Source organism: Dromaius novaehollandiae, chromosome 20, assembly GCF_036370855.1.
Source record: "Dromaius novaehollandiae isolate bDroNov1 chromosome 20, bDroNov1.hap1, whole genome shotgun sequence".
Taxonomy (NCBI): domain Eukaryota; kingdom Metazoa; phylum Chordata; class Aves; order Casuariiformes; family Dromaiidae; genus Dromaius; species Dromaius novaehollandiae.
The window spans coordinates 10,073,105-10,098,498 of record NC_088117.1 but is presented as its reverse complement, the minus strand read 5'-3'; the positions used below and the strand labels follow the sequence as shown (position 1 = coordinate 10,098,498).

The 25,394-nt window shown below is 53.3% G+C and overlaps 1 protein-coding gene across 3 annotated transcripts in view; it reads left to right on the top strand.

The window, feature by feature from the left end:
- Positions 1–25,394, top strand: part of SARDH (sarcosine dehydrogenase) — a 36,399-nt gene that overhangs the window by 3,910 nt on the left and 7,095 nt on the right. For all 3 annotated transcript variants that reach the window (XM_064523835.1, XM_026094486.2, XM_064523836.1), the window contains 13 exons: positions 277–400; positions 636–736; positions 3,094–3,198; positions 3,953–4,082; positions 7,099–7,185; positions 7,321–7,411; positions 10,481–10,622; positions 11,747–11,830; positions 12,103–12,216; positions 13,111–13,249; positions 14,267–14,380; positions 17,282–17,429; positions 18,191–18,284. In XM_064523835.1, coding sequence (XP_064379905.1) covers positions 277–400; positions 636–736; positions 3,094–3,198; positions 3,953–4,082; positions 7,099–7,185; positions 7,321–7,411; positions 10,481–10,622; positions 11,747–11,830; positions 12,103–12,216; positions 13,111–13,249; positions 14,267–14,380; positions 17,282–17,429; positions 18,191–18,284 — 1,473 coding nt within the window. The remainder of the gene's footprint in view (positions 1–276; positions 401–635; positions 737–3,093; positions 3,199–3,952; positions 4,083–7,098; positions 7,186–7,320; positions 7,412–10,480; positions 10,623–11,746; positions 11,831–12,102; positions 12,217–13,110; positions 13,250–14,266; positions 14,381–17,281; positions 17,430–18,190; positions 18,285–25,394) is intronic.

Below are 25,394 nucleotides of genomic sequence, written 5' to 3'. Positions count from 1 at the left end.
ACGTGCAAGGCATGTAAATAATAAACATCCTCTGCAATAACAGGTGCTTAGAGTAACTGGTAGCAGCCGTTTAAGCCCACAATTAGTGAGAATGTTATTATCTAGCAATAACAGTGATAACTGTTTACAAGCAAAGGAAGGTGGCCAATGTCAGACCTCTGCTTAGATTCACCTTTCCCAGCACAGAGAGATTTTGGGACCAGATGTCAGGAAAGCTGGATTATCCTGCTAATGTTTCGACCCTGCCAATGACTGTCTCTCATTCTCTGCCACTAGATTATAGAGAATTGCCCAGTGACCGGTATCCAGGTCAAAGTCGATGATTTGGGTGTGAAGAGGGTGTCTGCGGTAGAGACACCCTATGGGACTATACAGACTCCCTGCGTGGTGAACTGTGCAGGTATGGGGCAAAAAGCAGTGTGGGTGTTGGACCGTCCTGCTGGGGCTAGCAGCCTGTTCACCTCAGCCTGGCTGCAAGGAAGGATGTGGCTTTGTGTTGCAAGAGCCAGAGGGTCTTGTTCAATCCTTGTTTCTGTGTTTTTGGCTGTAGCCCCCCAAACAGCCTTAGGTATCCTGCCGCGGACTCTTGTGCAGGCTGTGGCTGCTCAGTGTGGGGTGGGTTGTCTCTCCAATAGGTGTGTGGGCCCCAACCCTGGGCCGGATGGCCGGCGTTCACGTGCCGCTGGTGGCGATGCATCACGCCTACGTGGTGACGGAGCGCATCGAGGGCATTCAGGTCAGTCTGGCACTGTGATGCAGTGCGGTGGCTCTGCTGGCAGCCCTGGGCACGTGGGGTCGGGGCTTACCTGGTTCCTTTGCGTGTGTGAGTGCAAATCAGAGCGGTCGTGAATGCTAGCTCGCCCAAAGGGCAGCTTACGTGTGCAGGATTACCCCACACAGGATTCATGCTAAAAGCTAGCTGGGTATTTAGCGCACTGGTCCTGGCGTGATCAGAACAATGAGTTTTCCTGTCCTCAGCCTCTTGTCTGCACAGGCCCCAGCCCCAGCTGAAACAGAAAGAGATGCATTGTGTCCTCTCTGCGTCATTACTGGCTGCAACATTTCCCATCCAGACACTGCTGAGTTTGTGCCTGAGCTCCCAGCTAGATACCCCTCTGGCAACATGAGCGCAGTGACAAAAGTGGACGTTTCCAGAGGCTCCCCACAACCCACATCCCCACAACCATGGCTGGAGGGCAGCGCTGGCTCTCCCGTGCCCCAGTGCGGGGCAGAAGGAGACAGGATGGTGCACCCCAGCACCCCTGGACCGCAGGATCTCCCCACCCTCCCACCTTCAGGGCAAGCCTGTGCCACCGGGCCAAGCTCTGCAGGTACAAATGGAACAAGGCACTCCACACCAAGCACAATTTTCTGCCTGGAAGGCTGAATTGGAGCCCGTATGTTTATGCACCATTCAGTTATTTAGCAGCAATAGCAGTGCCGCTGCTATGGACGCTTACCTAAGGCTCCTTGGTGCAGATCTCTAGGCACTTTCCAGGCCCTTGTTTTACAGGGGAGAAATGAGAGCCCAGGGGAGAGCCAGGACAGAGCTCAGGTCTCTGAGGCTTGAGTCGGTGTTACAGCTGCCTGGCTACACAGCTTCTCCTCATAGCAAATGCGCATGAGTACCTGACTACCTTAACAGAGTCATATTTAATATTTAACAAGGTTTTGATTAGTAGGATAATTTTTCTTTATCTTTTTTCCCTCCATAGGATTATTATAGGGTCTCTGATGTGTTTTGTGTTTCATAACAGCATTCATAAAAATGCCAAACACTTTCTGAACAGGTCCCAATCCCCAACAGGAAGAGGTACAGCTCTCCAAGCATTTCTAAACCATCCCAAGAAATCTGTTCCTACCTTCTGGCTACAGAGATTTGTTTGTGAATCAAAGCAGACTTCATTCACGCAGGCTCTATGGGCTTTGAGGGTATCACACTGCTTAATTCCCATCCCACCGAAACAGTCTGCACCTGCGTTTTCAGTCCTCGATACTTCATTTTAAAAAATGCTGGTATCAGTGATTATAGTTATATTCCAGTAACTCCACTGTGCTGTGCAAACATGGTGCAAAAGAGACCTTTCATAGAAGAGGCTGCAGCTTGCAAACCCCGATGCCCCTTGTTTAATCCATTTAAGTTTGTTTGTCAACACGAAATACAGTCGGCCCTACAACAATACTGTTTATGTTACCTAAATATTTGTCAATCCGCTACTGAAGAGAACGAATGCCTCATTCTTTGCACGCTGCTGCCTGCACTGTTGTATCTTCCTGTGTTGGTGGGTAGGAGAGAAATGATTCTTCCTTTGCCCGGAGTCAAAACATGACAGGGGCTCGCTGTCATCGGAGCGGCTTCAGCACCTTGCTTGCGGTACAGGAACACCCAGAAAGGCAAGGCTGTGTTGCTCTGGCATCTATACACCCATTCTCACTAACTTCATGCTCATCCAGGCGTTTCTGGAGTTGGTTAGTTATTAACTAGGCAAGCTTTGTTTGAGATTTGGTTCTGACTTGTGTGCCTGAACTCAGGCCTTGTGAATACCTCTCGCTCCCCTTAGCCCAGGACAGACGCGGGGTCCCGGCAGCTCCCAGGCGTGTGCTGCAGTGCGTGCTTGGGTCTGTGCAGCGCCTGGGCCATTTCAGCACCTCCTGCTCCACATCAGGCCCAGGGCTGGTGCATGTGGCCGACGTGCTGGGGGTGGACTCAGCCTGTGCGATCGTTGCAGCCTCTCCTTTCCCCACAAGCTGCATAAGCCACTTTGCTGCTGGTGGTTTGATTGGGTTTGCTGGAGCTGAACCGGGTGTCCCTGCCCCCCATAGATGACATGGGCACCAAGGGGAGATTTGGGGGCTGCGGGAGCCTCAGAAGAGCCACTGCTGATGCCATGGATGTGCTGGGGGCATAGGCAGCAAGGAAAACATGCTGGTATTTGAGCACCAGCTTGTCCAGCTTGACCTTGCTGATGAGAAGACGACCACCCCATGAGCATGGATGGAGGGCAGGAGCTCCCAGGCAGCTCTCAGCCCCTCCTGCCCAGTCTTGCCCCTCCTGTCCCCTCTCACCCCTCCACATTCCCTCCCTATTTTTAGAACATGCCGAACGTTCGAGATCACGACGCCTCAGTGTATCTCCGTCTCCAAGGCGATGCCCTTTCTGTGGGTGGATATGAGTCAAATCCAATATTCTGGGAGGAGGTGAGCAATGCCGAGAGGTTTTTTCAGAGGAAGTGAGGCATGTTACCAGGAAACCCACTTTGATGGAGTGGGTGCTGAAGTGTGCTCCTCATCTCCTGGCTCATGTGCCAGAAAGCACAGAACAGCACCTGCTAATAACCAGCCTCTACGAGGCCCAGGAGGTGGTGGGCGATGTGGGGAAAGCACAAGAGCATGTTCCACTTGGGTCTGTCCAAGGTGTAGCTACAGGATGCACCACTAGCAAAAATGAGATGAGAAAGCTGGCCTGACCCTGGGGAGGATTTAGGAGATCACTAGGCAGTTCCCTGCCCTGCTGCAAGCTCTTCATCAAGTCACCAAGGAGGTGTCTTAGTTTGGGCTCTTTCCCCAGCCCTTTCTCTGAGTTTGGTGCTGCATTCCTCCTGGACGGGTGGGCCAATCTGCCCCTAGGTAGCTTCCAAAGATGTGCTGCAGAGCCAGGGTTTCTCTCTCCATCTGAGGGAGAAGGTCTTCTTCCACTCTCCCAGAAAATATGGGAGGAGTTCAAGGTGTCCATGCCCACAGTCACTTGTCTGCGGAGGGCAGAAGGTCGCGCTCACGTTCTGCTCTGGTTGGTTCACACCTTGACGCTTGTCTGGGCAGCTCATGAAGACCCAAAGAAACCAGTCTCAAAGCCAGTGTCTGCTTTCGGCTTAGAGACTACCAAAGCTGAGAATTTCTTGTACTGTAAGCCAAACTCTCCTTTTGTGTCCTGATCCCTGTTTCTCACTTTCAGGTGTCTGAAAAATTTGCTTTTGGCCTCTTTGATCTGGACTGGGATGTTTTCATGCAACACATTGAAGGTGCTGTCAACAGAGTGCCAGTGCTGGAGAAAACAGGAATTAAATCCACCGTCTGCGGGCCAGGTAATATTTCAGTAGTGGTGTCATGGCAGCTATGTTCCTTGACAGCTTTTTTTGGAGGCATGCTGACACCTTACCTCCAGATAAATCTTGGCAGGTATGGTATTAGCACGGGGGATCAGACCCTGACCAAAAAGCAGAGAGGGTATTAGTATGGGCTGAGCCTGAGATTTAGGAGTTGAAAATGGCTCTCCAGATCACTGTGTGCCATGACCACCCTGCACATTGGTCCAGCCCTTCCTTCCTGCCTTGGCTCTTGCCCATATGGCCCCATTTATTCCTTGCTTATACCTTGCCATGTGGCCGTGGGATGCTAGGATTGGGGTGGAAATGATTCGTTTGATGTGCTCAAAGACGGGAGAGAATTTGGCACGTCCTGTGAACCGCTCTGCTTCAAGCAGCTTGTGAGAATGTTAATTAGAGCCAATATTGACTTAACTGACCTGCCTTGGCACTGACGAGCCTGGCAGAGCTGTCTCTCTCTCCTGGCACAGTGGCTGTTTTGATTCTTGCACATGTCTGCTTTGGAAAGATTGTAGATCTGGTGGCAATGATCGGCGGGTTTGTCATTCTTGGGGGCGGAAGGGAAGCAGGAATGGGCAGATTGGCTCTGCCAAACCTCTGAATTTATACAGCATGTTATTTTCCTGTTGTGCATCGTCTTTCTCTGATATAGCCTCTCATGTCCCAGACAGCCCTTGGTGTTAGGGAGCTTGCAGATCCTGTCCTCTTCAGCAATGAGATCTTGCTGCCCTGTGTTCCCGCTGCGAGAGTGCGCGAACGGATGGTGAGCGCTGGCCCGAGGTGCAAGGGATGTAGCATCTCCGAAGCCCACCGAGGCCAGGCGGGCAGAAAGGCAGGGGCTGGGGAGCTTCAGGGCGATGCACCATCCTCCAGTGGGCTGTGTCCGCAGGAAACTTCATAATCTATGGAAGATAGAAACTCACTGAACACAGAGAAACTCTGGTTTAGCTGCAATAGTGCTGTCTTCCTAGAGGTGGCATCCTAGGCTTAGCATAGGTAGATGAATAGTTGGGGAGAAAGTTACCCGACAGTGTCTTTCTTGGTCTGGACTGAGGGGGGTTTTAACAGATATTCACAGAAAAATGAAAACATTTGCAGCTGACGATGTTGCCACTGGACTGGAGACTTAAGGGACAGATGCTCTCAAGCAGTGGCCTGTGTTTTTGCAAGTGTTATTTTTTACTATTATTTTTACAATGGGTTTCCAGGCTCCTGGACAGATTAGATTTACCAAGATTTACATCAAAGAGTGTCTGGTGTGGAGTTAAAGGCAATAACATTTCTTTAGGGCCTTCCAAGTAGTAGCTGGCCTATCCCACTTCAGATGATGCTATCATTATGGGAAAGTTTGCATGGGATCCGCCAGCAGTTGAATCCAAGCCTTGCACAATATCACCAGCCCCTTTGCTTGGCCCTGAAATCCACCATACGTTACAAAAAAATCAGCTCTCCTTTTGCTGAAGCACTTAAAAGGAAACCCTCTAGCCCCTCAGGGAGGGAGCAGTGCTGTTGTACAAAGGGAAAGTAGGGCACCTCTCTTGCCCCGAAGCAGATAAAACATGCCTGTAGAAGATGGAGGCCTTGCCCCTGGGTAGTGCAGGTTTGATTAAACTGCAGCGTAAGTACAGCTGGTGGTCCCCAGTGAGAGGCTGACTTCTTATAGATATATGCCTAATATTTGTAATACAGTAATATAATTTCCAAAGCAGCAGGAATCCTCCCGTCCTACTACTTGATTTGAGCTAGCATCTGCTCTGCCTGCAACAGCTGAGTCGCACTGATTGAAGCAAATAGCAAATGCTTGTCATTTCCTCTGCATGGTAAATATTTCACCAACAGAACAACTAACCCCTTTTAGAAAGTTGTCATTTGCAGAGGAGGCCTGTGGGGACCTGCAAGGGAGGCCTGTGTGCCCAGCAGTGCCACGGCGCTCGTGCTCCCAGCACTTGGGACAACAGCAGACATCGCTGGGGTAGTTTAAGGCGTTACTGCCCTGGCTGCTGTTTCCACTTCTGGGGGTTTCAAGGTGAATTCAACCCAGAGCTGGCTCAAATGCTCATCCCACTCCTCTGAGCTCTGGAATGAGTAGCCAAATCATGGGTCACGACAGGGTGCCAGCAAGGGTCTCAAAGGCACCAAGTGTAGCTATAGGAAACAGTCTGCAAACAAGGGGAGAAATGGGCCTCGTTTTCTAAACTCGCTTTCTGAAGAGCCTTGCTGTACCTTCAGGCCAACAAGGTACTTCAATATTTATTTTTATGGTAATGGAACTTAAGTGTTGGAGTGACGGACTCCACTGAATGAGATGTGGGACAAGCATCAGATACGTGGTTCTTGCCCAAAGTATTAATTCGCTCTTGCTGACTCTTCTTTTGCCTTCTCCTGAGGACCGAGATCATGGAAAGCCAACTGGCCATTGCCAGTGGGTGGTAAGAAGCAGACTTAACCCTCTCTCCTCTCTTTCCTTTCACGTGGCTGGATAGATCACCTTAAACCTGGGAGGATTACACCCCTTCCATCAGGTTGTTTCGCGGTGTTCTGCTCTGACAGGCCATGCAAGGGCAGAACTGCAAAGCAGCTGGTTTTGCCACCAGCGCCTGCCTCTCCCGCTGGCAGTGCTATATATATGTGTGCGCATGCATGCGCGTATGTGTGTATATACTTATGCCGGCTTCTGAAGCAATGTCTGCACACGCTTGCTTGAGGAGCTTGCGTGAGAGCCAGGCGCCGTGCTGGGCGTCACAGCACCTGGCAGTCTCCCTTTGGTCCCTGCGGCCTGGGCCCTGCTGGAGAAGTGGCAGATGGAGGGAGCCCGAGATGAGATGCTGGAAGTGCTCGGGGCTGGTCTGACTCTCACTCCATTGACCTCTCCGGGAGGAGGAGCAGGATGAGATCACACTGGAAGCTGTAGTAACCCTGCTCCTAAAGTGTGTGGTGCGTCCCCGAAACGCCTGGCCTGGCCTTACTGATGGATCCTCCTGTCTCTGTCTTCCAGAGTCATTCACAGCCGACCACAAGCCGCTCATGGGCGAAGCCCCAGAAGTCCGAGGCTTCTTTCTCGGCTGCGGCTTCAACAGTGCTGGTAAGAGGAGATCTGAAGCAATCACATCTCGTGCGTCCTAAGCTCTGCGAGCATTTAAATCCCAGGCAGACCCTGAGCAACTAAATGGGGGATTTAGCCTCTTTGCCTCACTTTGGTCCTTGTCTCTTTCCCCAGGAATGATGCTCGGAGGTGGCTGCGGGAGGGAGCTGGCTCACTGGGTCATCCATGGGCGTCCGGAAAAGGACATGTACGGCTACGACATCAGGCAAGTCCCCCCTGGCTCTGCGAGGCTGCTCCAGGGCACGTCCTCCTTCACTGAGATGGGTCTGGGCTGTCTTTGGGGAACAGTTTTGAGGTAGGGCTGGCGCTGGAGGCTGAGACTGGGCTGGCCCCAGCCTGTCACCAGGAGTAGGTGTCGGGGGACGAAGGACAGCCGTTTCCCTGCAAGCAGGGGGCAGTCCCTGAGCAGTCCCTGTGACTCTCCGAGAAGCTGGAATCAATTACACTTAAGGGCTTTAATGAATTTACGTGTTGGGTTTATCTCATTTGCCTCATTCCATTTCTACACAAACAGCTTCCATCAGACGCAAGGAGATTGTAATGATGAGAAAGGACAGGGTAATTACGTTTGGGTTTTGTTGTTGTTCAATTAGTGCCATGCCTAATCCTCTAAGTTAATAATCGGGGGTGATGATTGCAACTGGAGAAAGATTAGCTTTCCCCCACTCTCTCCGCAGCACGACATAGGCCCGGAGATTTTCAATGTGCAAATGTTGGCTCTGTAATTGCTTTTTACTTTCCCAATTATATTTGATTAGGTTTGGGCTTTCTTATGGTGCTCATAACAATGGCAACAAACTTGTCAGGGACAAAGCTTTCAAAGTCACGTCGCTTTAATAGAAAAGCTGGTAGAGAACCACTGAACCAGCCTGGGACCCTGGGAAGGAGAGGGGAAATCGGTGCTGTTGCCTGTAGAGGTCAGCAGAAAGACGCCTGCAGTAGCCTTCCTCCAGCTGGCATTGCAGACAGACACCAGCTGTTCCCAGAAAAAAGAAATCACAGGGCTGGGCAGGCACTGCTGCAGTGTCAGGAGTGGGGGCTGGCACAACCCAAAGCCATCGTGAGGCTGGTCTGGGCCATGAAACCTCAGTCCTGCTCAGGAAACTGCAGGGCAGCTTTCCAGGCCCTGCGGAGGCATCGGGATTACCCGAGTGTCTCCAGTACCCCATCTCTGAGCTGCAGTGACGTTTCCGCACTCGTTGCGAGTCCTCCCTCTTCAAAGCGTGCTACCAGCGTTGAATCTGAGCAGGTGGCCTGCGAGGCTGGCATTTCCCTCACTGCCGTCTAGCAGATGGAGAAGCTGTGGCTCCGAGGAGGGCTTGGTGACTTGACAAAGGTCACAAGAGGGAGTCTGTGTCGCAGCCAGAACTGTCACGTCTCTGTTTTGCCTCTCCTCATTTTCCCCATGATCCTTTTCTCATGGGTTGCAGATACCAGCCTAGAATTCATCCTAAGTCATCCTAAGCCTCCCAAATAGACCATATCACACCTGTACCTCCTCCTAGAGTTTTAATTTCAGTTTCCGAGTGGGGCTGGGTGCCAGCAGGTGATGCCTCTTGGGGTCCTGCCCATCAGGAGTAGCTGTGGGGACGTACCCGCTCTTGCCAGCCCCCTCCAGCCTGCGGATAAACCGCTGGGGAGGCAGTGGGGACCCTGCGCCTCTCCCCAGCCATCCCCTTGCCAGCCACCTGTATTAACTTGAGCGCTTGCTGATTTTGCTTTGCATTAATGTGCTGGGCTGCAAATGGGGCAGCTGAGGAGCAGCCCTGCAGCCACTGACATCCTTGCCTCGGGCCAGGGAGCTCTGGCTGGAGCTGCTGCCATCCTGCTGTCCTACCATGGCTCCGAGACCCTGGTGCAGCTCCCATGTCTGCTGCCTCGCTCAGGGTGCTCTGTCTGTTTGGGTTTTTGTGTTTCCTGGAGTTCTCCAGCTGATGTCAGTCCTCATCGTGGCTTTTTCTCTTTTTTTTGATGATGATGATTACTGAGCTCCTCTTTAAATAATTCCCTTTTCTGCATATTTAAATATTTATCTGTTCAAAACGCTTGCTTGTAAATGTTTCCTCTGGCAGCTGTTGCTCTTCTCACTGCTGTCAGAAGTGCAGCGCGCTGGTAGACGGGCCGCAGCCGAGAGGCGAGCGGGGCCGTGCCGTGCCGCGTGTGCCAGGCTGGCAGCGGGGTGGCTGCACCACGCCGAGACCAGAGCCATGCAGGGCTGAGTCCCGCCGAGCTGGCTCGTGGGATGCCCGCAGTTACTTTTCAGGCAGCGTTATTTGCATTTTGGAGCTCCCAGGTCTTGGGTTGTGCCAGCCCTGGAAGGAGCTGCTGGTGTAACATGACCCGTGGATCTGTCCTAGCACAACTAGAAAAGGCGGCGTGTGAGCACCTCTGGTCCCTGCTCTATTTTGCCCCTTCAGGCATCTCCTGGGAAGCACCAACACAGCGTACCTAGCAGTGGAGCAAATCCCAACTGAGGTGGGGGTGAAAAACCCTCTTGGCTGCCCCTCTAAAGCGGGCGCGGGAGATGCGAAGCCGGGCTTCCTGCACAGCCTGCCCCGGCGTTGCCCTCCGCCGCTTCCCGCGTGCCCTGCGTCTCCTCGGCATGCACAAAGCAGGGAAGAACATTGAAAATGTTGTTTTAAAAGGCCCTATAAATCACACTGCTTGGCCTTTTCCCTGGTGTCTGGCTCCCTTTCTGCAGACCTAGGGGCGCGGGGCTGGGTGGGAGCCCGCCGCAGTGCTAGAGCCACGCGCCCCTGCTCGCCAGAGGCAGCGGGTGGGAGAGGTGCCACGAGCACCGCGAGAGGTTGTTGCCTGTGAGTTATAGGTCTCTGGTAATAATAATACGAGCATGTGCTGAACTGGCACATTCCTTAAAGGAGCTTTTCTGTTTGAAAGATGAAAATATGTCAAACAAATTTAAAATGCTTTGGTTTTTATTTATATTGCAGTCTAGGGAGAATTGGATGAAAAATGTAAAGAATGTTCACGGCTCTTTCCTTTCTCAGGGCCGCCTTTAAAGCGGAGTTGTGCAAAAGGAGCGCTCTGAGGCCAGCCTGATGCTGAAGCAGAGCAGAATTAACCCAAATTCTCCTCTTCCCCCCCCCCCCCCCAACAGGACAATATTCTGTTCTGTTACTCAGGGGTAAATCGGCATAAATCAGGGCAGCGGCACAGTCCGGGCGGCACAGAGAGCCCCTGGTCGGGAGGCAGAGCCGCCGGCACGCGCCGGGCCGCGGGTTGACGTGTGCATGCCTCTCTCCCTGCCGTCCAGGCGCTTTCCCCGCTCTCTCACCGACAACAACCGCTGGCTGCGCGAGCGAAGCCACGAGTCCTACGCCAAGAACTACTCCGTGGTCTTCCCCCACGACGAGCCCCTGGCGGGACGCAACATGAGGAAAGACCCCCTGCACGAGGTGAGGAGCTCCCCGAGCGATGCGCTGCCTCCAAAGCGCCGTCCGTCCGCGCTCGGAGGGATCCCTGCGGTGGGTGAGCGTTTTCAAGATACGGCACTTAAACGCAAGGCCGGATTTCCAGCAGTTTTGCGGGCAGGCAGCGCTGCAGCTGCTGCTGCTCGGAGCCACCTAAAGCACCCCGCCGTTGCCGGTGACTCGGGAGCGATGTGAGGGCTGGCTCCATGTCTGGCCTGGCTGCTGCAAAGCGAAGAAACTCCATTTACCTTCCCACCACTGCAAAGAAGGAACCAAGTTTCCTGAACCCGTTGCAGCTCATCGTTAATTCAGATCATGCCATTTCTCTTCCGATGGAGAACAGAGACTTGAGCAGTAAAACAGACATTCCTCCCCGCTGTCCCCCATTGTTTGCTTGACAGCTCAGTTGTTTTCTGTCACTGAGGATGCAATTTATTTTTTAATAGAATGTCTAATAAGCGATGCCCATTTGACTGACAGCCTGGTATTTATACACGAAGCTCCAGAACATGTGCTATGTTTTATAAATAGACACTGAATCATTTCTAAAATATTCAACAAAATCTATTCTTTTCTGAACAGAGGCACCAAACAAAAATATCTTAATGGATCCCTAATTAATTGCATGCAGAGATATTTGCCTGAGAACACAGCGGAGGAATGAAAAGGTTGCCATATAAAGCTTAAGTGTTATTATATAATTACTGTTAAAAACACTGGGGAGAATCTTCCTCTCTGGATTTAACATCTTTTGATCACTAGTTCTTCAAAACACAAACTTCAGTGCAGTGCACAGCTGACCTGTGGGACTGCTTGCTGTCGGATGCTGTTAAGGCAAATACCTTTGGTGGACAAAAATATTAGGGATTTCAAGGGAGCTGGGGCTTTCCGCTATTTTGATAAACAAATCACAGAGCTGATTTCTGGTACCGCCCTCCCTTCTTGCTGCTTGGCTGCTGATAGCCAAAGCCAAAGTGTCGAGGATCTGGTCTTGTGCATGCATTTAAGGAGCGCAACTTCCATGTTATCAGCTGGATGAGAACGGCTCAGTGAAAAATTTAATTTTTTTTTCCTTTTTGTTCCTATTTCTCTGGCATCATCTTACCTAGGAGCTGCTGCAACAAGGCTGTGTTTTCCAGGAGAGGCATGGCTGGGAGAGGCCTGGCTGGTTCAACCCCAAGGGAGCGGCTCCGGTAAGGACGGCACTTGCTTTCGGGGGGATTTTCAGCCCGTGCCCTGCAGGTCCTCGAGGGTACAGGACGTGCGCTGCGTGTGCAGGACGTGCACTGCGTGTGCAGGACGTGCACTGCCCATGCAGGCAGCACGCTGCACTGTCTTTTCAGGCGCGGTGGGAATGTGGTTGCAATCTCCTCCTGCCCAGAGCCAGCTGCCTTTTGCAGCCACTCGGCTTCGGCCACTCACCACCTTCCTCGCTGCCCTCCATGCTGCCCGCTTCTCTCTCCAGGTCCTGGATTACGACTACTACGGGGCTTACAAGCGGCAGCGTCACAGCAACTACATGTACAACCGGCTGCTGGGGGACGAGTACACCTTCGACTTCCCCCCGCATCACCACGTCGTGAGTGGGGCCTGCTGGGGAGGCGAGGGGACATTTGGGGCAGGCGAGGGGCTCTTGGGGGGCAGAGCCCAGCCGCGAGCAGCAGCACAGTGCTCTCAGCCTGGCCGGCATGGGGGGCAGAACCTGCCCCACGCTCGGGTCCCGGTACGTCCGCGTGGAGCACCAGGGCTGGGGCGCGGAGATGAGGCGAAAGCAGCATCGCCCGCCTGAAGCCTCTGCACATCTGGGCCGGGAAAGTCAGTGACGTTAGAGCTCGTGCAAGCAGCTTCGGGTCTAGAAAACCCAGTCGGTGGGGTTTAGGGGAACTTGAAACCAAGGAGGCTTTGCCCATCTTTCACTGGGAAAACTGTTCCAAAAAGGATTAAGAAAAAAGGGTGGTCCATGTTTGGAAACCTCGACAGAGGAATTTCACGTGGAATTGTAGTGATGCTTTCCCAAACAGAAGAGTTGACACCAGCTTGGGGGAAGTTCAGACACGTCTGCAGAGTGAGCGTGTGTGCTCCCTGCAGCAGAGCACAGCAGAGAGTCCTCCCCGAGCTGCAACCTCCCTGCTCCCCCGCGGAAACGACAGCCGGAAAAGGAAACCAGCCCTGGCCGTCTGAAATGGGGGAGAAACACCCAACTCCATAAGCTTTAGCTATCACTGTTGATAACTATCACGTTACTGCTGTAAAGAATGGGATTGGGCAGACAGGCAGTGCTGTCTTGTTGTCAGGCTTGCTACATTTAATATCTGATTTTTGAGGAATGTTTTGAAGCACTACAGCAAGCTTTAAAGGCACTGGACATGGCCTGGTATCGTTTCTCATTACATGTGTGGTTTAATGTGTTTCTCCCTTTTTAGAGTGAGAAGGACATGGCTCAACTTCAGCGGTGTGTTTGCTTTAATTTTAGATCAAGAATGAATGCTTAACGTGCAGAAATGCCCTGGCTCTCTTTGACATGTCTTATTTTGGGAAATTCTACCTGGTTGGTCCTGAAGCGACCAAAGCGGCCAACTGGCTTTTTACTGCTGATGTTAGCAAAGCACCAGGTACTGGCTCAACCTTGTCATTTCAGCTGCAGAGTGCCAGGGGTTTTATTGATGTTTCTGCTGAGCGTCAGACTAAAAGGCTGCCCTAGGAAATTACATCTTTAACCAAAACAAATAGTAGGTGACCCAACCTGGCTTTTATTGTAAATGTGGCTTTTGCAGAGGATGTGGGAAGCATCCGAGAGTGACCACTTTCCCTGTCCTCCCCAAAGGCTGGATTTTGCTCTCGTTTGCATTGGTGCAAGCCTGCTCTTGGCACCCGGGGCGAGAGCGGGGAGCATCTGCCCGTCAGAGTCCAGCTGGAGTTCACAGCTGGAGAAATGGCTGTACTGGGGTAAATAGCAGTAACACCTAGCAGAGAGCAGTTTGATCAGCTGGCCGGGGCAGGACAGTGCTCTAGGACCAATTCTGAGCTCTCTTGCCCCAGCACGAATTGAAGCAACCCCCCGAAGACCGTAAGAGTAACGAATATAAGGTAACAGGAGAGGAGGATCAGCCCTGCTCTGTTGCTGCTCCTCCTTGGAGTGAGCCGGGGGCAGAGCCAGGCCCTTAGCCGGGATGAGCTGCTGTGCATACACAGGCTCCTGTGGCCCTGTACGGCTTGCATATTGTCTGCTTCTTGAATCTCTCTTCATCTGGAGCTGAAAGTCTAAAGCTCCTCGCTGCCACCCAGCAGATCCTCTCTCCTCCACACGTCCCAGTTCTTGCATCCTCTTGCCACAGTGTTTGCAGGTGAGAAGCTGGCTCCCTCCGTCGCGGCCGCGAGGTAGTTGGTTGACACATTTCTAAGGAAGTACCTTCAAATTCTCAATAGATCTCAAGGGGGAAAAGAGTTGCTCCCGTCTCCTTTGTGGCCCTGAGAAACCCAGGGGAGGTCACATCATAGCCAAGCAGCAGCAAGTGACTTAGTGACTGTGAAAATAGTCATCCTGTCCACCCTGCTCCCCCAGTGCCATTTCCTCGGTGCCCTGGGGTGTCTGATCCGCAGCGGGTGCCCATCTCTCCTTCCACTCCTAGGCTCAACTGTGTACACCTGCATGCTGAACAGGCGAGGGGGTGTGGAGAGCGACCTGACCGTCAGCCGGATCAGCCCCGGGAACCCGGCCTCGCCGCTGGCCCCCGCCTTCGAAGGTAAAGTCCTGAGCACAGGGGAGGCTTCGCGGCCGCTGCTTGCTGGAAGCAGGGAGCATTTCCGCAGCAGACATGGGGGTGAGGAGGGGATCTCTGGCTGGGTTTGCCTTCCCATTGCCGTCTCAGGAATGGCTTGGCACTCAGCCTGCCACGTGCCATGGGGCCGGACCCTATGCAAGCACTGCCTTGCGCCGGGGAGCACATCCTGCCCCGTGCTCGCCCGTGGGGCCGCAGCTCTTGCGGAGCTGATGGTTTGGTGGCCATAATGCTGGTGCGTCAGTGCCTCGTTTTCTTGCTAGCTCTTTAGCTGTGCTAATGCATGCAAAGGCGTTACTGGTCCCGGTGCCATGTAGCCTCTTTGGCTGAGCTGGGGGAAATCCAGCATAGCAGCTCAGCAGAACCAGGGATCCTTCATTTCATGTTTCAGGTCTCTCCTTAGTGAAGCCTCAAAACCTTAGCTAAACAGCAGGTTGACCCAACTTAAGTAGCTGATTGTCAGGGGGAAGAACAGCACCGGTGTGAGCAATTTTTGTGCCTGAAACTCACTTTGTGCCTGGTGCCCACCCAGCAGCGAGGCACATGGCAGTGAGACATCCCCTGTCTGGGATGCTCCCAGCTCTCTCTGTCCTGGGGACGAGAAGCTGTGGCTGCAGGTTTGGTTTGAGCCCTGCCAGCATCTCTTTAATCTTCGCCACGCTTGGAAGTGAGCTGTGCTGCTGTTGGCCTTGGCCAGCAGGTGTGGGGGCTGATTGCATTACCTGCTCCCAGCCACCCGGCCTTTTCCCCCCACACCCCCCTTGGGCCACGTAACCCGATTATCCCCTTTCTCCCGGGGGCTTATGTTCTAACCAGGTTCTCATTGGCATTATTGGGTTTCTTAAGCTCTGGATGGCTGCTCTGGCCTCTCCCAAAGTCCTTATCAGCTGCAATAAAGAGGAATTAAAAGGAAGCAGAGCAGTCAACCCAGAGGGCAAAAATGGAATTAGGAAGCAATAGTGGAGGAGGGCTTTGTGCTCGTCTCCAGCAGCGCTGCCAAATGGCTTTGCCTCGCAGTGATGCGTGTCTGCTGGTGCTACTGCTCCCCCAGGGAAACCAGTGCCCCTTGGGGGAGGAAGAAATGCAGGAAGCAAGGTTTTGACTTAGATGTTGAATGCAGGCAGCAGCCCTGTTCCCACAGTGTCACGCTGAGATTTGCTGCTTAGGAGCAGCTCAGGGAAGAGAGCGGCCCGGGAGCGCGGTTGCAGGCCTGGGGAGCAGCAGCGGACGGTGCAAGGTCGCAGGTGGGGTCTCCCCGCTTCGCCAGGCTGCCTTTCCCCACCCTGGGCTCGTGCTGTGCAGCTCTTCCCCTCCCGCGGGCGAATGCCGCATCCCTCTGCTCTCCCGCTCACAGACGTGCACCCGCGTTGAGCAGGAAGTGTGAAGGGAAGCGGATAGCAGAGCTGCGGTGTTTGATGGGTGATGGAGGAGTTTAATAAAAGCAGATCTATTTTTTCAATTATAGTAGGTGGCTGCACTTATTATCATTATGACAGATTATCGGAGAGCAATTTGGTAGTGGCAGAAAAGGCAGAGGGAAGATCGATTATGTATTAATCAGCTCCCTAACCCTGTCCCTGGGTAATTCTCTTCCAGAATTACTGACAAGATGAATTCCCCCTCATATACACATGCAATGCTCACACTGGTTATGGCCTGGTGTCTCCACCCCTCCCTTTCTCCTCAACACATAGCAGCTTCTTGTGAGCTGCCTGGTGAGACCCAGGGGAATCTCACACTTAGCCGGACGGCAGGGATTTCGGCTGCAGCACGTGCACCTGCACGCACATGTTTGCAGACTGCTCTGACTTATAGTTCCTCGCTCCCTTAAAACTTTGATATCAATTCTGTATTAGGACAAGATATTGGAAGCTTTTGCAGTTGGTCTTGAGGGACAAAGTTTTCTCCTTCAGGATCGCCTAGTCCTGCAAATCGAAGGAGCTACCCTTGACGCTGTTGGCAAAGCTCTGTGTGGAAGCATCGCACATGGGCATCTCTAGGGCTTGGAGAACTGGGAAAAGCTCCTCTAGGAGGAAAGCAGGGCTGATGCAGGCAGCATCTACAAGCCATGCCATGGAAGTCAGGGAAGCTGCATGCAAAGAAAAACAAAGGTAGTGTTATGCAAGCCTGGCGTGGCTGTAGCCGAGGCAGAGGCAGCAAGCACTTGCATAACGCTACCTTTGACATTAGCTTCTTGGCGCTCCTTGCATAACAGCAGAGCAATCAGCCCTGAGGGGAAGAGCTTTCTGATCTGACTGTCAGAAGTTGTGCGTTTTCTCAAGACAGAGGTAGGGGCTGCTCCTCTGCTGGTCCCCGGCACCTGCGGAGCAGCACGGTGCCCGGAGGCTGGTGCAGCGCGGCAGGGAGAGCCATTCCTGCTCTCTGGGGGTGAGGAGGATGAAACTGTGCCTTTACGTGGCCCCAAATCCCAGCTTACCTTTTTTTCTTTCAGGTTTTAAAGGTTATTTGATTTTCAATTTGCTGGCTGAGCCCCACAAGCAAAAGACAGCGTGGAAGTTAGCAGAAACCCCAAAGCCCCCTCCTCCCCCAGTGTTATTTAGTCCTTCTGCAGGCAGAGCAGTCCTAAACCCACCAAGGTGAAATGCAGAGGCATTTCTATCGCCTCTCCCAGGAACGGAGAGTGTGCAGTGCTTTGTGGGATCAAGCCCGTGGGCTTTCCTGGGGAAGAACTGCAGGATTTTCCCTTTTCTTTGAGGTTCCCCCTGGGCTGTGCAAGCTCGAGAGACTCAGAGCTGCAGCTCAGCCTCCGGAGAGCAAAACCAGCCAGGAGCTGAGCTGAGCTGAGCTGAGCATCGTCCCCGGCCCAATTCTGCCGGGCCTGAAAGGCTGTGGGGTGTCTTCCAGGGGATGGCTACTACCTGGCTGTCGGCGGGGCCGTGGCGCAGCACAACTGGTCGCACATCACCACGGTGCTGCAGGACACGAAGCTGCAGTGCAAGCTCCTCGACTGCTCGGAGGAGCTGGGCATGCTGAGCCTGCAGGGCCCGCTGAGGTGAGCGCGGGCAGAGCGGCGCCCCGTTTTCCTCGTCCCCCGGCGGGGAGGGATGGTGGAGGGGAGGCCTGCGGGGGCCGAGCGCTGCGCTTGCCTCTGCAAACCGGCGAGCACGCGGGGTTCGGTGGGGAGAGGAGCCCGGGGAGGGAGGGGAGCAGATGGTGCTCGTAGCGGGAGAAATGATAGTTGGTGAACCGAACACGTGTGGGTCCCCGTGCTCCCTCGGAGCTGGTACAGTTCCCTCCTCAGTGCTGCCTGGTGTAATTTTCCCCTGGTTTTGTTCATGCACTTGCTTGCGTTCAGGGGAACGTGTCTGTGTCCCTGTTTTGGGCAGTAGGTCAGTCCTCATCCACAGCACCCACCCTTGGGTCAAGGTGCATCTCTAAATTCCCCTCGCTGCAGAGCCCTCTGCCAGGGCAGCCTCGTCTCGTGAGCCTCGTTAATGCACTAATTCGCGGGGCTGGGTGAGGTGACCACCCTCCTGTGGCAGGTTCCCAGTTCTGCAGGCGTTTTGGCAGCAGGACAGAGCCTTGGAGCCTTCCTCTCGCCGCCTCCCCCCGTGCCGGCTGGGAAGGGATGGAGGGGCTGTACCTCTGCATGGGGACCAAGGAGCCCCTTCCTTCCCTGCTGCCGGTGCTGGGAGGGAGGGATGGGGAGAGGGCTGGGTCTCTGCGTGGGGCGCAGGGTTTTGGGGATAAGCGCCAGGATCTGGCCAGTGAGCAACATCCTTTCACCACAGCTGCTTTGCTGTTTCCCCGCAGCCGCGCCGTGCTCCAGGACGTGCTCGACACCGATCTCAGCAACGAGGCCTTCCCCTTCTCCACCCACAAGCTGGCGAAGGCGGCGGGATGCACGGTAGGATGGAAACCTGAGCCCCAGGGCTCATCTTCCCGTGGGACACTGTGCCTCTGGGGGGGTTGCTTGCTGGGACCACTGTCCCCTTGTGTATCTTGAACCATGTACTTTTCCCCTAGGGAGATGTAGTGCCTCCATATTTCTGCAAGGGGCGACTGGGAGGTTTTGTTGGTTTTTTTGAAGTCTGGGATTTAGTTTATCCTAATTTGGGAAGAAAATATGTCTTAAAACCCCCAAGGTAATTGTAGAAAAGCTCAATTTTCCAGCTATGCCTGCTTTACAGCGAGCAGAGCTGTGAGAAGAGCTATGTTGGGGCTTTTTAGATGGAGACACGTGTCTCCCAAGTGACGTGTGTCTGAGCAATGCAGTGTCAGGTTGCAGGAACTATGAGGGTTGTCACAAGCCAGGTCATCCCTTGTGTGGCATGTGAGCTGTGGGAGCCTTGGGCCATGGTCCTGTCGTCTGCAGGTGGCTTTTGGGCAGTTTCTCAAGGGCCTCATGATGGGTTCTGGTGGAAAGGAAAGCCAGAAGACCAGAGCGGGAGCATGGTGGGTTCCTGCCCCGTTGCCTCCCCTTTGCTTTCCCAGCCCGCCCGGCTGCTTTGTAGCCAGGCCTGCTCCGAGCTTCGGGAGGGAGCTCAAAGTTGTCTCTGTGCTGAGTCTTTCTGCCGGCACATCAACTTGCGGCTTTGCAGTGGTGTCGGAGGAATAAGAGGCCTCCCGCAGATTAGGGGCTAGCGCTGATGGCAGAGATTTATCTGACACTCCAGATCCCCTCCCCATCTCCCCACCTTTATAAAGGAGGAACGATTAAAAGCAAAATGTGTCAGTAGTCCCTGTAAGGACTTGGGATCCTGAGGAGCCGGTGTATTTGATCACCGGAGAAGTCTGACAGCCTTAAGCTTTCTGTACAATTGCAGATCATCTTGCATTTGCTGAGACTTTAGGACTCACGTCACTGGTTATGCAAGAGAAGTGCAGAAATGGTAATGCTCCGCACTAATACCTCGCGCTAAGCCCGTCGGCCTCTGAGGGAGGGAGCGAGCCCGCTTTCAGGATTGTGGTGAAAATCCACCACTACTGCCCGGTTGTGCTGCCCGGGACAGCGTTGCAGCTCTGACGGGCCTCGTGCATCGCCTTGATGCTGCTGCGATGGGCTTGGGACGTGGCGTGCCGTCGCTCGGCGGCCTCGCCAAGGGGAGGCTTGGCTTAGAGCACAGGACCGGGTTGCAAAGAGATGACTCCGTCCTCATTGCTCTGGGTTTCGCTGTGAGATTTCACAGCTCCGGTGGATTGGGCTCTTCCTTCTCACCCTGTGCTGTGCGGAGAGAAAAGCACCTCTTCCCCCGTCTCGCCTGGCAGGAATAAACGTTGTCTGAAGTTATTCCTAGGGAAAGGGGGTGGGGGTGGTTGTTTGGGTTTGCTTTTTTTTCCCCATGCGTGAAGCTGCTGATTTAGCTGGTTGAAACACCCTAAATAGAAGAGTCTCTGACCATGAAGTGTTGTTTTGTCAAAACAGAAACATTCTGGAGGAACCTGCTATTGTTAAATTTTGATATTAGGGGAAAAAACTTTTGCAAGCATTGGATGACGAGCTTTGCCCTGGTTTCCTATTGATGTTTGCATCATAGTGAACATTACTTTTTATGTTCCAGTATCGGTGCAGTTACGGGGCAACGATTTTCAGCTGAAGCGGGTGGAAAATAAGGAAAGTTTGGGGTTTTGAGCGATATTGCAAAAGTCTCAGTTGTGTGCGGCACATAGCAGTTTTCCCGGTGCACAGGAGATGCTTGGTGGTGCCGGGACATCTTGGCCAGGCACAAAGCCCCCGGTCCTCCCTCTCTCCCACCTCCAGCTGGCAGAGGCCGGCTTGGCCGCTCCGAGCAGCACGTGCCACTGCCGGCCGGCAAAGACGGCAGTGCCCCGCGCCCCGGCTGCTGGGAACCGCTGTAAGGCGACTCGCAGAGATTTGCTTTTTCTCCTCAAACGGATGCGAGGCTGCAGCAGGGGGAGAGGAGTGCGTACCTGGAGGGAGCACGGTTTTGATAAGCCTAATCGGTTGTTATAGATCGCCCAACGTGCTGCAAATAACAGTTTCTGCTGATGAGTTTATACTCCTCCCTAGGTGCTCACATCTGTGACAAGCTGATAACATCTATTAATAACTTGCTTATCCCCTATGAAAGGTGTATAAATGCTCCCTTCTTCAAGAGTGCGATTATTTCATTTGCATTTCACTTTGAGTTTGGAAAAAAAAGAAAAAATCCAGTTTGCAAGGAGGAAATAGCCAGTAGAAATGTTATGGCTTCTTTTGAGTGTAAATGCCCTGACTGTCAGAGAAAAGCTTTCTGGCCTTTGCACAGAGAGACAGCATTGAATTGCAAACATCTGGGTTGAGATGAGAGGAGAATTAAGGTGAATTTTCAAGTGTTTTTTTGTAAAACGGGCCATTTTATTCCAACACAAGACTAAAGCAAAAAGCCGAAGTGTTTATGTGAAACAAATCCCAGGGCTGCAAAGTATACGATTTTCTTTCTTTCCCCCCCAAAAAGAGTTCTGTGAAAAAAGTGAGCTCTTCTTACACAGCTTTATTGAAATACTTTATAATACTTACTTCAAACCAGTTACCGCCATGTCCCTGAAGGTAGCTTGGGTCTGTGTGGAGGAGAATTATTCAAGCAGTTTATCTCAGTATTTCTGCAATTGTAATAACGTGCAAGATGCTCTCTGGAAGGATTAAAGGTTCTCCCTGCGGCCCCGCAGCAGCCAGGGCGCTGCTCCTGCTGCTCCCGGCAGGGCTTCGCTCCCTCCGCGGACAAAGCGGAGGCCGGGAGATGGGTCGTTGGCAGAGGGCGTGGGAAAACCAGGATGAGATGTGCATTTAGGTTTTGTTCCTTCCCAACACCTGGTCCTGTGTTCAAACCGTGCTTGCATAAAATTTCCAGTTTGCACCCGGTATCTACGCAGGAAAACCTTGGGAGATCAGCATCCCCCGGGGCTGAGGTGTGCAGCCACGCGGGAAGGGACGTAGGGTACAGTATTACTGAAAAGCGCATGTGTATGCGGGGAAGAAGGGGATAAATAAAAAGTGCAGGTGCGCCAGCGCATCGAGCAGCCTTTCTGCTCCTGCCAGGCCCCATGTCGCCCTGGGCGCCGTGCCTGGCCCTGCAGGGGAAGCCCGGCTGCATTAGCATCTGTAAAGCTCTGCTTCTGCAAAAACAAAAACCCTTCTCGATTCGTGACTTACAGGGGGGAACCTTCCCTCGCCCGAGCAGCTGAGCAACATGCTGGGAAAAGGAAGAAAGCCCCACTCCTGCCGTCGCGTAGCACCGCGCTCTCGGCAGCGTGGGGCTCCCCGCGGCCGCTCCACGGGGGTGAGCGGGGAGGAATTCGTTGCATGCAGAAACCAGGGCAGCAGCGTTGCTCAGGCCGCTGGACTGAAGCCATCCCTGATGTCATCCCGATGCCTTTCATTGGGATTAAGCTGAACCCAGCATCTTTAAAAAGATATTGCTAGGTTTTCACGTATTAACTCAGTAGCTGAAGAAAATCAGCTAAAGTGAAAGGAGAATTCCAGCAGAGTTAATGACTCTGGAAATTACTGATTGGTTTGTGAGTTTATATATAGCTTATCACTTTGTATGAAGTATCAGAGAAAGAAACCCATTTGAATTTCACTGCTCGGTACAGGGTAAAGTTCAGGTTTTCGTTTTCTAATATACTCAAAATGCTTTTGAATTGCTGCTGAAAGGCTCAGGAATTGATGCTATTTTATAAGTCCATTTGAAATCTAATGGAAATACCTGCCCCTAAGAGAATTTGGGTGGGGAGAGCCAAAACCTGGCAGGAATGGCTAAGTCCGGCTGTTGGCACCTCCTCGCTTTGCTGGCTCTTTTCCGTGGGGTTCACACCGTGGATTGGGATATGCCCACAGGGATGCAGCCTCCAGCCCCCGGCCGTACAAAGCTTTGAGCTGCGTTTCCAGAGGATATACGTGTTACACGATGCACTGATCTGCCTCATCACGACTGCCGGGTGTTTGGTCCCCCGAGTGGCAGTGATTTGAGGGGAAGCTTCTCTCCGGAGGAACTTACTCTTGAAAGCAAAGTGTATTTTAGCTGCAGCACTGCCTGCTCAGTCACAGGCAGGGTTAATGAACTGTGGAGTCGACTGTCAATCCCCAGAGCATCTCCTGCGGTGATTAATACAGTAGCTGCCTGCCGCGTCTTGATCCCTCGCTGTTCCCTAATTAGGTGACACCTTTGTGCAAAGTGAAAAGCTTTCCCGTATCCCTCGTGCTCGCGCTCCTCCTGAGTCGATTTTCCAGCTTTCATGCTTCGTTGCGCCGCTGTGACGGTGGTTGGAGGAAGGCTGGCTCCCTCGGCACGGCTCTATTGTGAGGAGGCTCAAAATAAATTCACAATACCTATTATATTTCGTCTCCCCCCGTCTCCTCTCTGGTTCTATTGTTGTAAAGGTTAAAACGTCTTAAAAGCTGCCTTAAACTCTGCTTGAGCACGCTTTTATTTTAGCAGTGTCTTTCAAGCGCGGGGGGCTGTGCCGATCGATTGGGGCGAGGTTTTCTGATGACCGTTTCTTGCCCTGCTGACCATCCTCTCAGCAGGCTCCTGTCAACAGCTCGCCAGAAAGACCTGCGAGGAGGTCGGGTTGTTACTCTTTACTCCTGGTGCGAGGTGAGAAGTGAGCTGAGGCTTTTGCAAAGGAATGGGCACCTCGAGGGGTTCAGGTTGGGACCAGCATTGGGCTTCCGCACCACATCCTCCTGGCCCAGCCGCAGGCAGGGGATGGCGGTGGCTGTCGTGAGACCAAACCCAAGAGGGGACAGAGCCTGGAGAGAGGCACAAATGCACATGCATCCCTGTTGCAGGGTTGCTAGAGAGCTGCGCTGATGCTTTGCCTGCCCCTCAGTTGGTGGCATCCCCGTTTTCGGCCGGCTGGTCGGCATTTGGCCACCTTCTGCTTCTCCTCTTGGCACCCAGCAAGGTGGAGCAAAGGGGGTGAAGGTGGTCGGGGCAACGTGGTGGAGCGCGTTGTGCCAGCACGGGGTGCATCGCATCTGCTCCCGGTTACCCCAGGTGCTCCTTGGCGGAGGGTTGTTCCTAGGGAAAGAGGAGCAGGATTTCTCTGCTTTGGGTTGGAGGTTTTTCCCATTGCCTACGGCATTTTCTTGGGTGAAGTCTAAACTATCCCTGCCTGTTCTGGGTAGCGGCTGCGGTTGTTGGTCGTTATGTACGGTGTGTAAGGGACCACAGCTGATACCAGCTCCCAGTTGCAGTAACAACTAAGCAAACAGCACGAGACAGCTCCTGCCCCAGAGCGATCCAGAGTTAACATAGGCAGGACAGGCCCAAAGCAGAGCTGCCGACCGTTTCAGGCTCATCCTGTTGGCTACATAATCTCTTTCTATCTGCAAGGCTCTTTTTTAAGACTGCAGACCACAGTCTTGCGTGAAACTATGGGCTCATCCCTCTCCCCGGCCGAGGTGTGCCTTCGCCGTTGACGTGCGTGTGTGTTTTCCTTGGGAAGCTCCTGCGGATTTCGCTGTAAGGACACGCGCAGATGGTGTGTCAGATTTAGAGGAACGGCAAATTATATGCAGAGAGGCTAAGTCAATTCTTCTCTTTAGTGTTAATTAGAGATGGGTAGGAAATGTTCTTTATTCCCACAGCACTGAGAAGCCCAGCATGTGCTCCCAGTGATGCAGCCGAAGGGAGCATTTAACTCGCTGTGAAAATGCTGCGGAAGCCACCGCGGCACCGTCACCCCTGCCAACGTCGCTCCCCGTCCACCCTCCGCTCGAGGGAGCTGCACAGCCAGCGTCTCCCAGCAGTGCCCTCACGCCAGCTTCAGCGGAGGGGACCAGGAGGGAGAGCCGGGAGTCGAGCTGCCCCGGACGATGCACCGGCACGCGGACCCGTCGCCTCTGGTGCCAGGAGCACGTTCACATAGGGGCTCTCTCGCACAGCCTTTCGTCTGTGCTGATTTTGGTCGTGCTGATGTAAAGCAGGTTGCTCTCTGCAAGATGCAAGCAGCAGGTCTGTGCTGTCGGCGCATCTGAGCAGGGCGAGCAACAGGGAAGTACTGGCAGGATGCTTGTTAAAGCACACGATGGGTGGTGTTTCTTCAGCTGTCTTGGTGTGAAGCCTTCGGCTCTCATCCTGGCTAGGGTAGGTACGTGAGGAAACAATGTGGGCCTTGAAATGCTGAGGTAGCCCTGGTGGAGAGAGCTGGACCCTGAAATCACTGTCACAGCCAGCTCCCTGCAGCACTGTCTGACCTGGCAGAGCGGCACAAGCCCTAACTCCAGTCTGACACATTTTCCTGGCAGAGGCAGGCAAGCTTTAGGATACTGATGCGTAGTCTGGGATTCATTAAGGGCTATCCCTTGCTTTTGAAGGCTCCCTCTCCCATTAAGGCTTACCAAAGCTCCAGGGGTTTCTTGTCACTGGACACATCCCTGGAGGTAGCAGGTAACCAGCACTAGGACAGGCTGAAGAGTTGCTCTTGGCTGCGTCGCATGAATATTTCATCCTCATAATCTAGATTACTGCAGTGCGTCATGTTAAATGATGGTCTTTGGAGCTGGCTCGGATGAGTGTTGCTGACAGCTTCTCTCCTCCGAGCAGTTGCGAGGGGCTGTCATGCCATTTGTACTGCTAGATAGCGTTGTTCACTGCAAGCATGTCACGGTGACTCAAGGCTCTGCACAGACTAAAGCTTGTCGCAACACGCCTTCATCTTCCTGAACATGTTGTGCCGTTACGATGACATGTTAGCGGGTACGAAAGCAAAAGGCCAGGTAGTGGGAGCCATGCACGGGCCTGGAGCTGCGCTGATATCCCACCCCCTTCTGCCTTCCTCCGGCCATGGGAAGCTGTGTCAGGGCCTGGAGCTGAAGTCCAATGAGCCCAGGCCTAAGGGAGCTCTGAACTTGAGCCACCAGGTACCATTAGGATGCCCTGGAGGAATCCCCTGGAGAAGGTCTGCCCACCCTTCATCTCCTGGACCTTCCTCTCTACCAGCAGAATCAGCCCCTGGGTAAATTAGCATCTTCTGGTTCAAAATCTCTTTTTCTAGAGCCTGTGAACTT